The sequence below is a fragment of the Natrix helvetica genome (assembly GCF_964273705.1).
Source record: "Natrix helvetica genome assembly, chromosome: 2".
In the NCBI taxonomy this organism is placed as follows: domain Eukaryota; kingdom Metazoa; phylum Chordata; class Lepidosauria; order Squamata; family Natricidae; genus Natrix; species Natrix helvetica.
This window is the reverse complement of record NC_138552.1, coordinates 190,628,088-190,641,002: the sequence shown is the minus strand read 5'-3', so window position 1 is coordinate 190,641,002 and position 12,915 is coordinate 190,628,088. Positions and strand designations below refer to the sequence as shown.

The following is a 12,915-nucleotide window of genomic DNA, read 5'->3' as shown; positions in this document are numbered from 1 at the left end:
CCCCAGACCAGCGGGCTCACAGACCAAGAAGCTACATATATGCGCAAAACAAGTTTTTTGAGAAACGAGTTCCGACGCCAATAGAAGAGTTTTGACGTTGTGTTATTAAGGGGGCTAAACACAGGCGGCATCAACTATCGCGTAAACGGAACGCCTGCGGGCGGCGCCTCCGCCCTCCGCTTGCTTCGACCCAGCGGTGCGCGCGCGAGGGTTTTTTGCGATTGTTTGGCTTGGTCTTAAAGGGGCGTGGCTTATTTGCATTCCGAGAAGGAGGAGCCGCTCAGCGCTGTCCCCCCACCCCCACCCCGCCCCGGGGATAATGGACGGGTCCAGGAGAGGTCGGCAGGGAAGCCCGCCTGCCGGTGCTCGCGCTTTTCCTCCGTCTCCCCTTCCTGGTGAGTCAGCGAGGACACTCGCCCTGCCCTCCGTCATCCTCGGACGCTGCGAGACTTGGTGGTCTGGGAGACCACAGCTGAGTTCCGTTTGCGGTCTCCCACCCGCCAGCGCTCTACGCGGGGAAAGGGGGGGGGGGCGGCGAAACGCCTGCTCGTTTGTTACAGAGATACAAAGGGTTGGGATTGAAATGTTTCCGTGGGGACTCTCGTTTGGTTTTCTTTTTTTTAAAATGTGCATCCTCCTTTTGCATCTTTCTAATTGCAACCGGATCTTGGCTGCACCTTCATCAAAACATGCATTAAAATAAGACGGTGGTAGAGGAGGGCTCAGGGAAGCTTCCCTGTTTCCCTCCCCAAATCTATGACCTCAAAGTGGCCATAAGGGTATGTAAAACACCTGCTTACTATTGAGTCTTGACCTTGTATCTTGGTTCCCATTGATCAGTGGGCACACCTGGCATAACTTATGAGACTGTGTAACTGACCTTGGGACTCTTATTTTCTGCAATTTGTTGAGCTCGTTGCAATGCATATGACACACTCTGCTTCTTTTCCTATAGCAAACAACTTTGTGAGTTAGATTAGCGTGTCCCCAAATCATGGGTGAGTGTTCGTGGCCGAGAATAGACTAGGGTTTCCCCACTTCTAGTCTCTTTAACTGATATACCCGCCTTTATTCTTTATACAACAAAAATCAAGCGTGCTGCTCTGTATAGATTAAGTCAACTGCAATTAAAAATGCCAAACTTCGTCTGACAACTGTTTATGGTAAATATCAGTTTGTTTAAGGCCACCATTTTAATTGCCACTACTGTATGTCTTTGAGTAACACAATTATGAAAAATAAATATGACTTTTTCACTTGAAGTGCCACTATTCCACACTGTAAATCTGTCAAATTTACTGGGCTTCAAAGCTCTCAAACACTAACATTGGCTCTTAATACAAGTTAAGATTTTATGGATTTTGCTTGGAGTTGTTTAGTTTCTTTGATTTTTGTAGGAATGGCCAGTAAAATCATTTATCCTTTAAATATTTTTTTTCAATGCAGAAAGTGGTCTACCTCTATATGAATGTCCAATATGCCATCTTAGTTGTACCAATTATCCAGTTCTGCAAGAACATGTTGAACTGCACCTGGATGAATGCAGCATTTTAGAAGGTAAAATAAATGATTCCAAAATAAGACATGTTATCTTTTAAGCGTGTTTGCCATGATTTGGGAAGTTTCATCCAACTATGAAAGTTAAAAAGCAGTGTGTTGTAATTGGAAAGATGCCTCAGTATTGTCAGTTGGCTGTTTCTTCTAATACTGTAGAATGAATCTCATAAACACTGAAATGCCATGCATATAAGATACTCATTTGTATTCAGAGTAGATAATAAATGCAACTTACATAATTTAAATAATAAAATGTCATCGGCAGTGGAAAAAAGATTTTAAATAATTTATGCAAGCCTCTACCTCAAAGCTTTTGAGTCATTGAGTCAGTTTTTTCCCCAAAGGCCATTGAAATAAGGCAACATCCATTTTTAAAATTGTTGTAAATTATTTTGTATATAAGATAAAATCTAATAGGACTGTACATATGTGATTAGTAGAATTCTAATATTGAAAACTAAAAACAATACTCCTTCCCCCCATATAACCATTGAGAACCACACCTCCCAAGTTTCCATCTGAAATATCCATTTGAGGTTTTCCTGCTTCATCCAGTTGAGTGTTACCATATCAGTGTTATAAGAGTTTCATTTATTTTCCCTGCCATTCCTCACATTGTAAATACTACTTTTCTTAAAGAGGCAATTCTATTTTAACCTCATGTAAACAAATTATTCTAACCTTATGTAAACAAATTATTAGTCCAGGAAATAAGTGATGAGTCTTTGTTTCTAAAAAGGATAAATGCATGCTATGCTTTACCTTCAGAAATTGTGTAGAATTATTCGTTTCAAAACAATCTTACAAACATTTCTTCTGGAATAAGAGAAAGAAGAATATATACGGTTCATTTTTCTTCCTCCTGGCATCCCCACTCTGTTGCATTGAAGCTTTCTCATATCTGGAACAGAGTTTCAGAAATGTAAGAGAAAGATAAATTCCTGCATTCTTCCTCTGCTAGTTGGAATGTTGGTCCCACTGAGCATGATAATTGAGTATTACTTAGGTTTTAAGAGTTAAGCCCTAGACATGAGGATTATGCACCTTAATAACAAACAAAGCAGTTGTGACTGGGAAGAAATACATCCTGCAAGTTAATAACCGTGCTCCAAGTGCAAATTAGTATAATTTACCATCAAGTAAACCAGTTTGTATATATGAACTATGCAGGATGATTTCAGTTTATAATTTCTGTGATACTACACCAATGAGTAGTCACTAGAGTTTGATATAAGCAGCTTTATAAATGTTTTAAATAAATACATAAAATTGTTTGAATTATATTGATTAGTTCAGCTTTTCATTATGTGTTTATGAATGTAATGTGCACAATTAAGACTTTAATTCTGTGCCTCAGTGAGCATAGGTTAATTCTGTGTAAGCATACATAGAATTATGCTGCAAATTTGAAACTGTAGATGTTACCGAAATTATATAATATGTGTAGTTTATTTTAGGATAATTAAATATTCAATATTTTAAAATACGTTAAACTTCCATATTTTTTAATCTAATAGGAAGAAACTTGAATGATCTAGAATTGGCGCAGCGTCTTCAAAATGAAGAGGATAGGCAAAGAAGAACAGAAACTACAAGGCAAGAAAAGGATGATTTCCAAAAGTTGCAGGTATGATATTAGTCTTTTAAGTGCGTATTTGACAGCCCTTCTGAATAAATAAAGTGAGAAAGTACATGTGCAGTAAGTATGAATACCTATTTATTCTTCATAGATAAACAGATTGATCTTTAAAAGCAACTGATTAAGGTACAGGTCTTTTTCATAAAAGAACCTCCTTATCAAGGCAGGTTGAGTCAGTTCCTGGATGGGAGACCATTCAGAGATCTAGCGAATCATGATGGAAAAAAATGCAGGATATAAAATACTACATTAACATGCACTTTTAAAGTTACTATATTACATGGGTGGTTGATTTTTTCACTATTGTTTGTACAACACTCCTTCAATAAGAATAGAGCTGGAAGGGACTTTGGAGTCCAGACCCCTGCTCAAGTAGGAGACCCTATACCAGTGATGGCGAACCTTTTTTGGCTCGCATGCCATAAGTGGGTGGAGTGCAGGGGGGTCGTGTGCGGGCGTGCCCCACCCATAATGCAATGCGCAACCCTCCCAGTGCGCATGCACGCACTACAGGCCCATTTTTTGCATGCTTTTTTCGCCTTCCCCAGGCTCCAGAGGCTTTATAGGTGCCTGAGGAGGGCGAAAACAGCCTCCCCCCCCCCCCCCCGGAGGCTTCAGGGACCTTCAGGAGGCTTTTTGCCCTCCCCAGGCTCCTATAAAGCCTCTGGAGCCTGGGGAGGGCGAAAAATGGCTTTTAAAAAGGGTGAACTCAGCTGGCCAGTGCGCGCATGCACGCTGGCCAGCTGACAGGGCAACGCCTCGTGTGCCCTGACAAATGGCTCCGCGTACCACCTGTGGCATACATGCCATAGGTTCGCCATCCCGGCCCTATATCATTTCTACCCAGTCTTTTCTTTAAAACTTCCAGTAATGACGCACCTACAACTTCTGCAGGCAAGCTGTTCCACTAGTTAATTGTTCTCACTGATAGAAAGTTTCTCCTTAATTCCAGGTTGCTTCTCTCCTTGATTAGATTCAATCTATTGTTTCTTTTCTTGCCTTCTGGTGCTTTGGAAAATAGGTTGACCCACCCTTGGTGGCAGCCTTTTAAATACTGGAATACTAGTATCATATCACTCCCTAGTTATTCTTTTCCCTAGACTGGCCATATCCAATTCCTGCAAACGTTCTTCATTTGTTTTTGAGCAATTAATCATCTTAATTGCTCTTCTTTGCACTTTTCCCAAAGTCTCAACATCGTTTTGTAATCTGAGCAAAACTGGATGCAGTATTAAGTTGATCTCTTGATTTATGAATAAAGAGATGGGGCAAGACCTTTTCTGCCAAAGCTCTCTATAGAATGCTGATGCACTTTCCAAACATACCTCTCTACAAATAATAATATATTGAAGCCTTATACAGTTGATTTACTATTCTGCAATTCAGTGATAAATGTTCCTAGCTATCTGTAGCCTAATACCTCAAGTTATTTCTAGAAAAACATTCCTAGTCTGATGCACCCCTGGATTCCATTCAGCACAATCAGTACTAAGGCAGTAGGGAAGCTATGATCCAAGACATCAGCAATACTCACCCTTAAAAGAATATTTTGTCCACCACAGAGACAATATGGCTTAGATGGCTCTGGAGGATACAAGCAACAGTCACTAAAAGCCATGACAAAAGAAGTAGATTTCGGAAGAATGCAACCATCAGAATATCACAGGAGAAAAGCTGATATGTTGGAATCTCTGGCTTTAGGCGTTGATGATGGAAAGACAAAGACTTCAGGTTAGTAAGTTCTTGCTTCAAAACCTGATTCAGATATCTAAAAGGGATTGTTATTTAAATCATCATTCATCATTGAATATTGTGATACTGTGTATTATAGATTCATTTAAGATTCATTTCCTTGTGCCCTCAAATTAATACAGTTAGAACATAAAATGTTCTAAAAGTGGTGATTCTTACAAACCATATTAAGGATACTGTTATCAAAAGTATTAACTCCTTGTAGATATAATTATTGCCTTCAGATGAAATAAAATGTATACCTTAGTTTTTCATTTGACAGTCATATTTATAGTCTTTCTTCCTCTGAAGAAAGAACTCATTTCTCTTTCTAGTTATAGGAACAGTGTCATTACTGTCAGGTGTACGGTAGGATCATTGTTCGTCTGGAACGTTATCTTTTATGAACGTGTCCATAACTAAATTGCTGCTTTAATAATGCAATTGTTTCAAATAGACAATTTTCAATCTAAATAAAGATATCCAGTGATGGCATCCATCAGAAAAAGTTTTTCCCCCTTGCCTAGTCTCCTTAATTAGCTACTTTATACGTAGCCATTATTTTATTATAAGGGAATGTGTCTGAAGACACACCAATGGGCAATAACAATAATGCTTAGACTTATATACTGCTTCATGAGCTAAGTGGGTTACAGAGTCAACATATTGCCTCCAACAATCTGGGTCCTCATTTTAACAACCTGGGAAGGATGGAAGGCTGAATCAACCTTGAGCCAGTGAGGATCGAACTCCTGGCAGTGAGCAGAATTAGCCTGCAATACTGCATTCTAACCACTGTGCTGCCACAGCTCCCTAGTCTGGACCTGAAGTACTGTTCTAAAAGTCTTGTGTTACTTTAGCATTATAAGATTCCTTAAAATTGTTTGCAGTGGGAGTTGGGTTACAACATTGATGGATACATCTTTGGAAGACCTGAAAGATTAGGTTGAGAGCAGATAATCTGAAGAATCTGTGTAGGTGCTAAAAGTAAACACTGTCTTGATGGGCACATAATCAAGTCATATCTTGTAAAACTGAATAATTGAATAATTTGTAAATTGGGTTAAAATCAATATTTCTCCATTTTCATCTTTTTCAAACTAGGAATTACTGAAGCATTGTGCCAGTACTATCAGAATGAATGCAAAGATATAAAGCATGTGTGGCTTTCTACAGGAGTGGATCACTTTCACTGTTCTCTTGGAGACAAAGGCTGGGGTTGTGGTTATCGGAATTTTCAAATTCTGTTTTCTTCTCTTTTGAGAAATAACTCCTATAAAGAATGCTTGAAAGGTTTGTACTTTGTTACATAGTTTTCATAGCAATCAAAGCCATCTACTTCAGACTAAATTTGCATAGGGGCCTCTGTGATTCAGTATTCTTTTAATTCTGAGATAGGGAACATTTAATTTTGGTAAATTTCTCATATTCATAAAGGTTTTCCAGGAAGAAACACTTATCATCTCCCAGATCAGACCTGTCAGCATGTAGACATCCACAATTCTGACATGATCTTAGCATTTTGTTGTGATGTTACCTGTTGAATGTAATTCAGTAATAGCAAGAAACAATACAGTGGGACCTTGGGTCACGAACGGTTCTGACCACGACCAAATTGGGTGCCGACCAAAAAATCTGCTAAATGTTTCACTCTGTTCACGAACACATCCTCGGGTGGCGATCAAACACAGATGCAGCTATTTTCTTTGCTTTTTCTTTTGTGTGTGTGTGTGTGTGTGTCCTTGTATGCGCATTCAGTCTTGCTTCCGGTCACGACCAAATCGGGTGCTGACTGAAGTCCTGGAACAGATTGCAGTCGTGACCTAAGGTCCCACCGTACTTAAAAAGAAAGGGTGTCTTTTAAGTTGAAACTTGTTTTATTCAGTTGTATCCAGAGCCTGCAGACACACAACTCTTCTGGAACAATATCCAATTTTAGATTTCCCACATTCCTTTAACAGTGTGAAGATTTTATTTAATATTAAGCTTTTATAATATTTTATACTGTTGTCCTTACTAATGTAAATGGCCACTTTGGTTTAGTAGTTAAGGCACCAGGCTAGAAACTAGGAGACTAAATTATAGTCCTGCCTTAAGCATGAAAGCTGACTGGGTGACCTTGGGCTAGTGACTCTTCTCTCAGCCCAACCCACCTCACAGCATTGTTATGGGGAAAATACGATGTAGTGTTATATATGTTTACACTTCAAGATATTTAAAAAAAATAAAGACTGAATTAAAAAAAAATCTAAATAATAGTTTGCAAGTACTGCCGCAGTATATAAAGTATTTAAAAAATTAGACATTAATTCAAAATATCAATGATAAAACCCTATTGGAACAAATTGGACTTGAAGAACTTTTTAAATGCAAGTAAGGAGGTCAGTTCTCTCAGTTCTTTAAAGCAGTGTTTCTCAACCTTGGCGACTTTAAGTCCTGTGGACTTTAACTCCCAGAATCCCCCAGCCAGCACAGCTGGCTGGGGAATTCTGGGAGTTGAAGTCCACAAGACTTAAAGTCGCCAAGGTTGAGAAACATTGCTTTAAAGAGTGTGCATACCAGAGATCACTTTGAACCAAAGGAAAAAAAGAAAAGAAAAGACTGATAGGCACCATCATTTTTGCAGCCCTTTTTTCAACTTTTCATTCCCGGATTTCCGTTAAGATAAGCAAGAATTACACTGCCATCAATCTACCTATTCTTAGGGATTGCACTTTACTTACCATTTTTGAAAGGAGAAGACATTATCCCTATAGGCCTTTTCCAGTCTCAGGCCAAGAGAAATTTCCTCTTTGGTATTATGCCTGTTGACGGATATATCTGTCAGTCAAAAAGAATTACAGGTAGTTATCCACTTACAACAGTTCATTTAGTGACTGACTGGAGTTATGTATGACCATTTTTCACACTTATGACCATTCTAACATATTCATGGTCGTGCGATCAAAATTCAAATGCTTGGCAAATGGTTGCAATGTCCCAGGGTTTTGGGACCTTCTGACAAGCAAAGTCAAAGGAGAAGCCAGATTCATTTAGCAACCATGTTACTAATTTAATAACTGCAATAATTCACTTAACAGCTGTGGCAAGAAATGTTGTAAAATGGGGCAAGACTCACTTAACTGTCTCGCTTAGCAACATAAATTTTGGGTGCAATTGTGGTTGTAAGTCGAGGACTACCTGTATTTTCCAAACTAAGGTCTGACCCATTCCACAATCTCTTGAGAACAAAAATATCGTGAATTCAATTTTTCTTTCTGAAAGATTTTAAATGTTATCCTCTTTCTTGTTTAGATATTTCATCAGTTCCTTGTATTCCAAAAATACAAACACAAATTGAAGATGCCTGGAAAGAAGGTTTTGATCCCCAAGGAGCTTCTCATTTCAACAGCAGATTACAAGGAAGTAAAGCATGGATAGGAGCATGTGAAATTTATTCACTCTTAACTTTTCTCAGGCTAAAGTAAGTGTTGAATACCCAGGGAGGTCTTAATTCTGAGCCAAATATTTCAATAGTATCCAGTACTAAAGATAAGAAAATTTTCTGACATTTTTACTTATTATGAATTGTATATTTTCAGTTCCTTAATAATTGAAGAATTAATAATAATAATAATAATAATAATAATAATAATAATAATAATAATAATAATAATAATAATAATAATAATAATTAATAATAATTTATTAAATTTCTAGACTGCCCCCTCTCCCCGGGGGCAGTCTAGAAATAGTAGTTCAACTTCAAATAGTAGTTGAAAACAACAATATTAAAAAATAATATCAGGATAAAAGAGTTTATTATATCTACGTCCTAGCAGTTTCACACAAGGGGATGGTATAAATTCTTAAAAGAAGAGAAATCCTTTTGTAAATACAAACTACTAAATGTGAAAACGATCTTAGAAGCCAAGATTAAAGCATTTCCACACTGCTGACACCCAGTCTTTACAGATAATCAAATTGCATTTAATAATTTTCTCATCTCCCTCCAGGAAAATACAGACAACAAGGATTAAAAATTATTGTTCCTTATGAACTGTTGTGGATGCTTCATTCCATCTCCACCTAGGTGAATAACAAATAAATAAAATAAAATAATAAAATAAAAATATGAGAGCCAGCTTGGTGTAGTGGTTAAGATGCTGGTCCAGAATCTAGGAGACTGTGAGTTCTAGTCCCACCTTATACATGAAAGCTGGCTGGGGTGACTTTAGGCAACTCACTCTTTCTCACCCCAGCCTATGTCACAGGGTTATTGTTGTGGAGAAAATAGGAGAAGGAAGGAGCCTTAAGTACCATATTTTTGGAGTATAAGACGCACCTTTTCCCCCCCAAAAAGAAGGTGAAAATCTGGGTGCGTCTTATACACTGAATACAGCATTTTTGGCCTTCCAAAACCCCGCCCACTTCACAAAAATGGATGTGCAGAGGGTTTGGGAGGCCTGCAAAGTGCTCCTGGGGGCTGGGGAGGGCAAAAGCGAGAGAAAAACAGGCCATTTTTGCTTGATTTTGTCTCCCAAGCCCCCAGGAGCACTCTACAAGCCTCCTAAAGGCTATGCATGCCCTTTTTTTGGCAAAAAACAGGTCCATTTCCTCGTTTTTGCCCTCCCCAGCAGCACTTTGTAGGCCTCTCAAACTCTCTGCATGCCCCATTTTTCACAAAAAAAAGAGGTATGCAGAGGGTTTGGGAGGCCTGCAGAGTGCAAAAACCTTTTTTAAAAAAATTTACCTCTTTAAAATCTTGGTGCGTCTTAAACACTGGTGCGCCTTATACTCTGAAAAATACGGTATGTTGACTGCCTTGAGTTTATTACAAAGTAAAAAAGGCAGAATAAAACATGTATTAATTACACCTTCTATGCCCATGTTTTCTGCATGGGTCTGGTGAACAACAGTGACCTCAGGCTAACTATGCACTTGATCCCTCATCCCTGCCAGGCTGGGTGCTTTCCAACATCTCTCCCATCCTGTTTTTCTTCACCTTGAAATAATTTCCTACTAAGTCACTAGGAGACAGGATGAATCAGAACTCTTATGAAATAGAAAAGTGAATTGTCCAGTCTCTACACACAGTTCCTACCTTTTAGAAAGAAAAATTAAAACTGGTATTTGTATGGTTTCGTATATCTTGCCTGGCAACTAAGCCAGAAATAAATAGGCTCAGCCACTGAATATAGTTGACTTTGTAGAATTACAATGGCATGGTTTTTAATCTAAGGGCAGAATCATTATGTGCATAGAATTTTAAAGATGCCAGATGGCGTTTATTATCTGGCTATTGAGACATTTTAATTTAATTTAATTTATAGGTGTCAAATTATTGACTTTCATCAGCCTACTGGCTCTTCTGGTACACACCCTCGTTTGTTTGAATGGGTATTAAACTATTATTCTTCAGGTAAAGATAGCAATGGAAAGGTTATGAGTACTTCCAAGCCACCAATTTATCTGCAGCACCAAGGTCAGTAGAACTCTGTCCTAGATTGATTTTTTTGTAAAATATTTCTAAAAATAGTAATTTATTCTCCATGACAATTCTCTTACACGCTATGCGAATCATACTTCATCATGTTAGAAGCAAAGAGTATTCAAATTTCAATGTTTTAAAAGTTAATATCTCAAATATTTTTGTAGTACTTCATCTAACAACATTGCCGAAGTCATGAGCAATAGTTCACATTCAATTATATTTGCAGTAAAGGGAATTTAATTATTTTTTAATCTTCCTTCTCTTTGACCCTGTAGAATAACGTTCAAAGGCTAAGAGCAGTCTTGTCTGAAAATTATTGTACAATGCTAGAACACCATTTTAAAAAAAAATTAAACCTTGTTCCTGAAACAGTTTGTCCTTGTGCGTATTGTGTTTCATGTGCTGTGACACCATTAGCATAGTAAAAGTCTGTTTCTCAGTGCACTTCAAAGTGCTCATGATTTCTTACAAAGTCCTGAATAGCATATTGTCAGAGTGTGCACTGTGACTACTATGTTGAGACAACCCAGGAGCAGATTACAGTACAAAGAGGTTTTGTCTTTCAAACAGTATGTATGTATGCGTGTGTGCGTGTGTACACATACACACACACATTCACACATATTAGGCAAAGCCAAGCAATCAATCAATCTTCAGCTATAACACGGAGGCATACACTGAGAGAAAGAGGCCCTCACATGGCCTCCCTTATATAGACCGCTTCTTAAAGTGGCAGTAACCCTGCTGACTCATTCTTATTTCATCATCTCGGTTTACAGCCTTACAGCAGCTGGTCAGCTATTAAATCATCATTACCTTAACAAATATGTTCATAGAATTGAAGGACTATTCAACTTAAAATCTGCTTAGTTTGTTTGAGGGATTGATGAAGATCTCTTGAGCAAGGCTGCCTTCTAGTCCTGGCTTCACATTTTCTGAACACTTGTTGTGTAATTATGTTGTAATTTATTACATGTCTGATATGGTATTATTAGCAGCTTTAAACATAATTTGGTGGAAATCATTTCCTGAGAATATTAGTGTAAGTGCCTTTGTTCCAAGCACAAGATGTTTAGATAAGCAGCAGTTCAGTATGGCTCATTTGCCATATTGGTTTGTAATTCTTGTTTACATGTATACTGTGTATTAATATGTTTGGTTTTTGGCATTGAAACTAGGTCATAGTCGTACTGTTGTTGGAATTGAGGAAAGGAAAAACAAAAGTTTATGTCTACTAATATTTGATCCTGGCTGCCCTTCAGAAGAAATGCAAAAACTCTTAAAAGGCGTTGATGGGAATAATCTAAAATTATTTCGAAGACTTCCAGGAGGCTTAAAACATAAGCAATATCAAATAGTGTCTGTGGATGGTATGCTGACAGAAGAGGAAAAAGTTGTAAGTATTGCAGAACCCAACCACTGGATTAATTTTTATTGAATTAGAATATAATTGTTTCTTTTAATTACTGTACTGTACTAATTTTATGTGTCTCCCGTTTACAAGGCTCGTAGGCAGGCTTCTCAATTCTTCACAGCACAGAAAATTCCTTGAAATAATATCTGAAAAATGAAGGAAATTGAACGCTGCAGAGGAGATCTGTTTATGCAGGTTGTTGAGTGATGTACATAGCAGTTTTTAAACATTTTATAATAAATATTGAAATACTTAATTATTATGTATGGTTCTTGCATGATGTTGAGTTATAAATATTATATCCTATGTTACTATGTCATTACAGCCGATTTTTTTTAAATTTACCTGAACTGAACGTGAGTTTTCAGTCGATATGAACATTAAACTGGTGTCTATTCTCAGTAATCTAGGGGTATGCAAATCTTTCTGTAACAGTACTACGAGCCCAAATCAAGACTCTTCATAACTCTCTGTCTCATCTTAATTTTTAATAGCAGCAGAAACAAAAATCCTTTAAACTATTATTGCTAATAGGAAGATGTGTTTGAAAATTAACCTAGTAGCAACAGAAATTACATCCTACTTTTCACTGGATATCATAATTATAATGTTCTGTTTCTCCAGATCACGATTCATGTATATCTTAATTAAATATGGGGGAGGGGGTGTTCCTCAAGATTATTTTTCATGAATGTAATAACCATTCAGGATCTCAAACTTAAAAGTCTTAAAGGCTAATAAATTTAAAACTCTTAAAGGAGATTCTGCTATTGAGCTGCTGTTAATGATCTGGAGTCCAATACTTTGTATGCCTGCCTTCTTTAATGTACAGTTCACTTTCACGTTTTAGAGAACACATATTTGTGCTTTGTTAGCCCTACAAGGTAATCCAGACAACAAGTACAAATATGAGTGTTAACTCTGTTGTAAGGTTACATTAACAGAACCTTCCAAATCTGAAATTACTTCTCCCCTCTTCTTTTACTGTCTCGAAAACTAGGGAGGATCCCTTTTGAAACACTCCCCATGCCCTCTCCCCTTCTGTGAGCCGAGACAACTTTTACACACCAGGTTACACACCATCTGCAGCTCTTCTTCCTG

At 37.7% G+C, this 12,915-nt stretch overlaps 1 protein-coding gene across 1 annotated transcript; it reads left to right on the top strand.

Moving 5' to 3' along the window:
* Window positions 1–249: 249 nt before the first annotated feature.
* Window positions 250–12,070, top strand: ZUP1 (zinc finger containing ubiquitin peptidase 1). Its single transcript, XM_081942782.1, has 9 exons — window positions 250–395; window positions 1,447–1,557; window positions 3,075–3,184; window positions 4,759–4,927; window positions 6,032–6,220; window positions 8,222–8,390; window positions 10,240–10,391; window positions 11,579–11,796; window positions 11,905–12,070. Exons 1-9 carry the CDS (start codon window positions 320–322, stop codon window positions 11,950–11,952), a joined length of 1,242 nt encoding a protein of 413 aa, XP_081798908.1. The 5' UTR covers window positions 250–319; the 3' UTR covers window positions 11,953–12,070.
* Window positions 12,071–12,915: the final 845 nt, after the last annotated feature.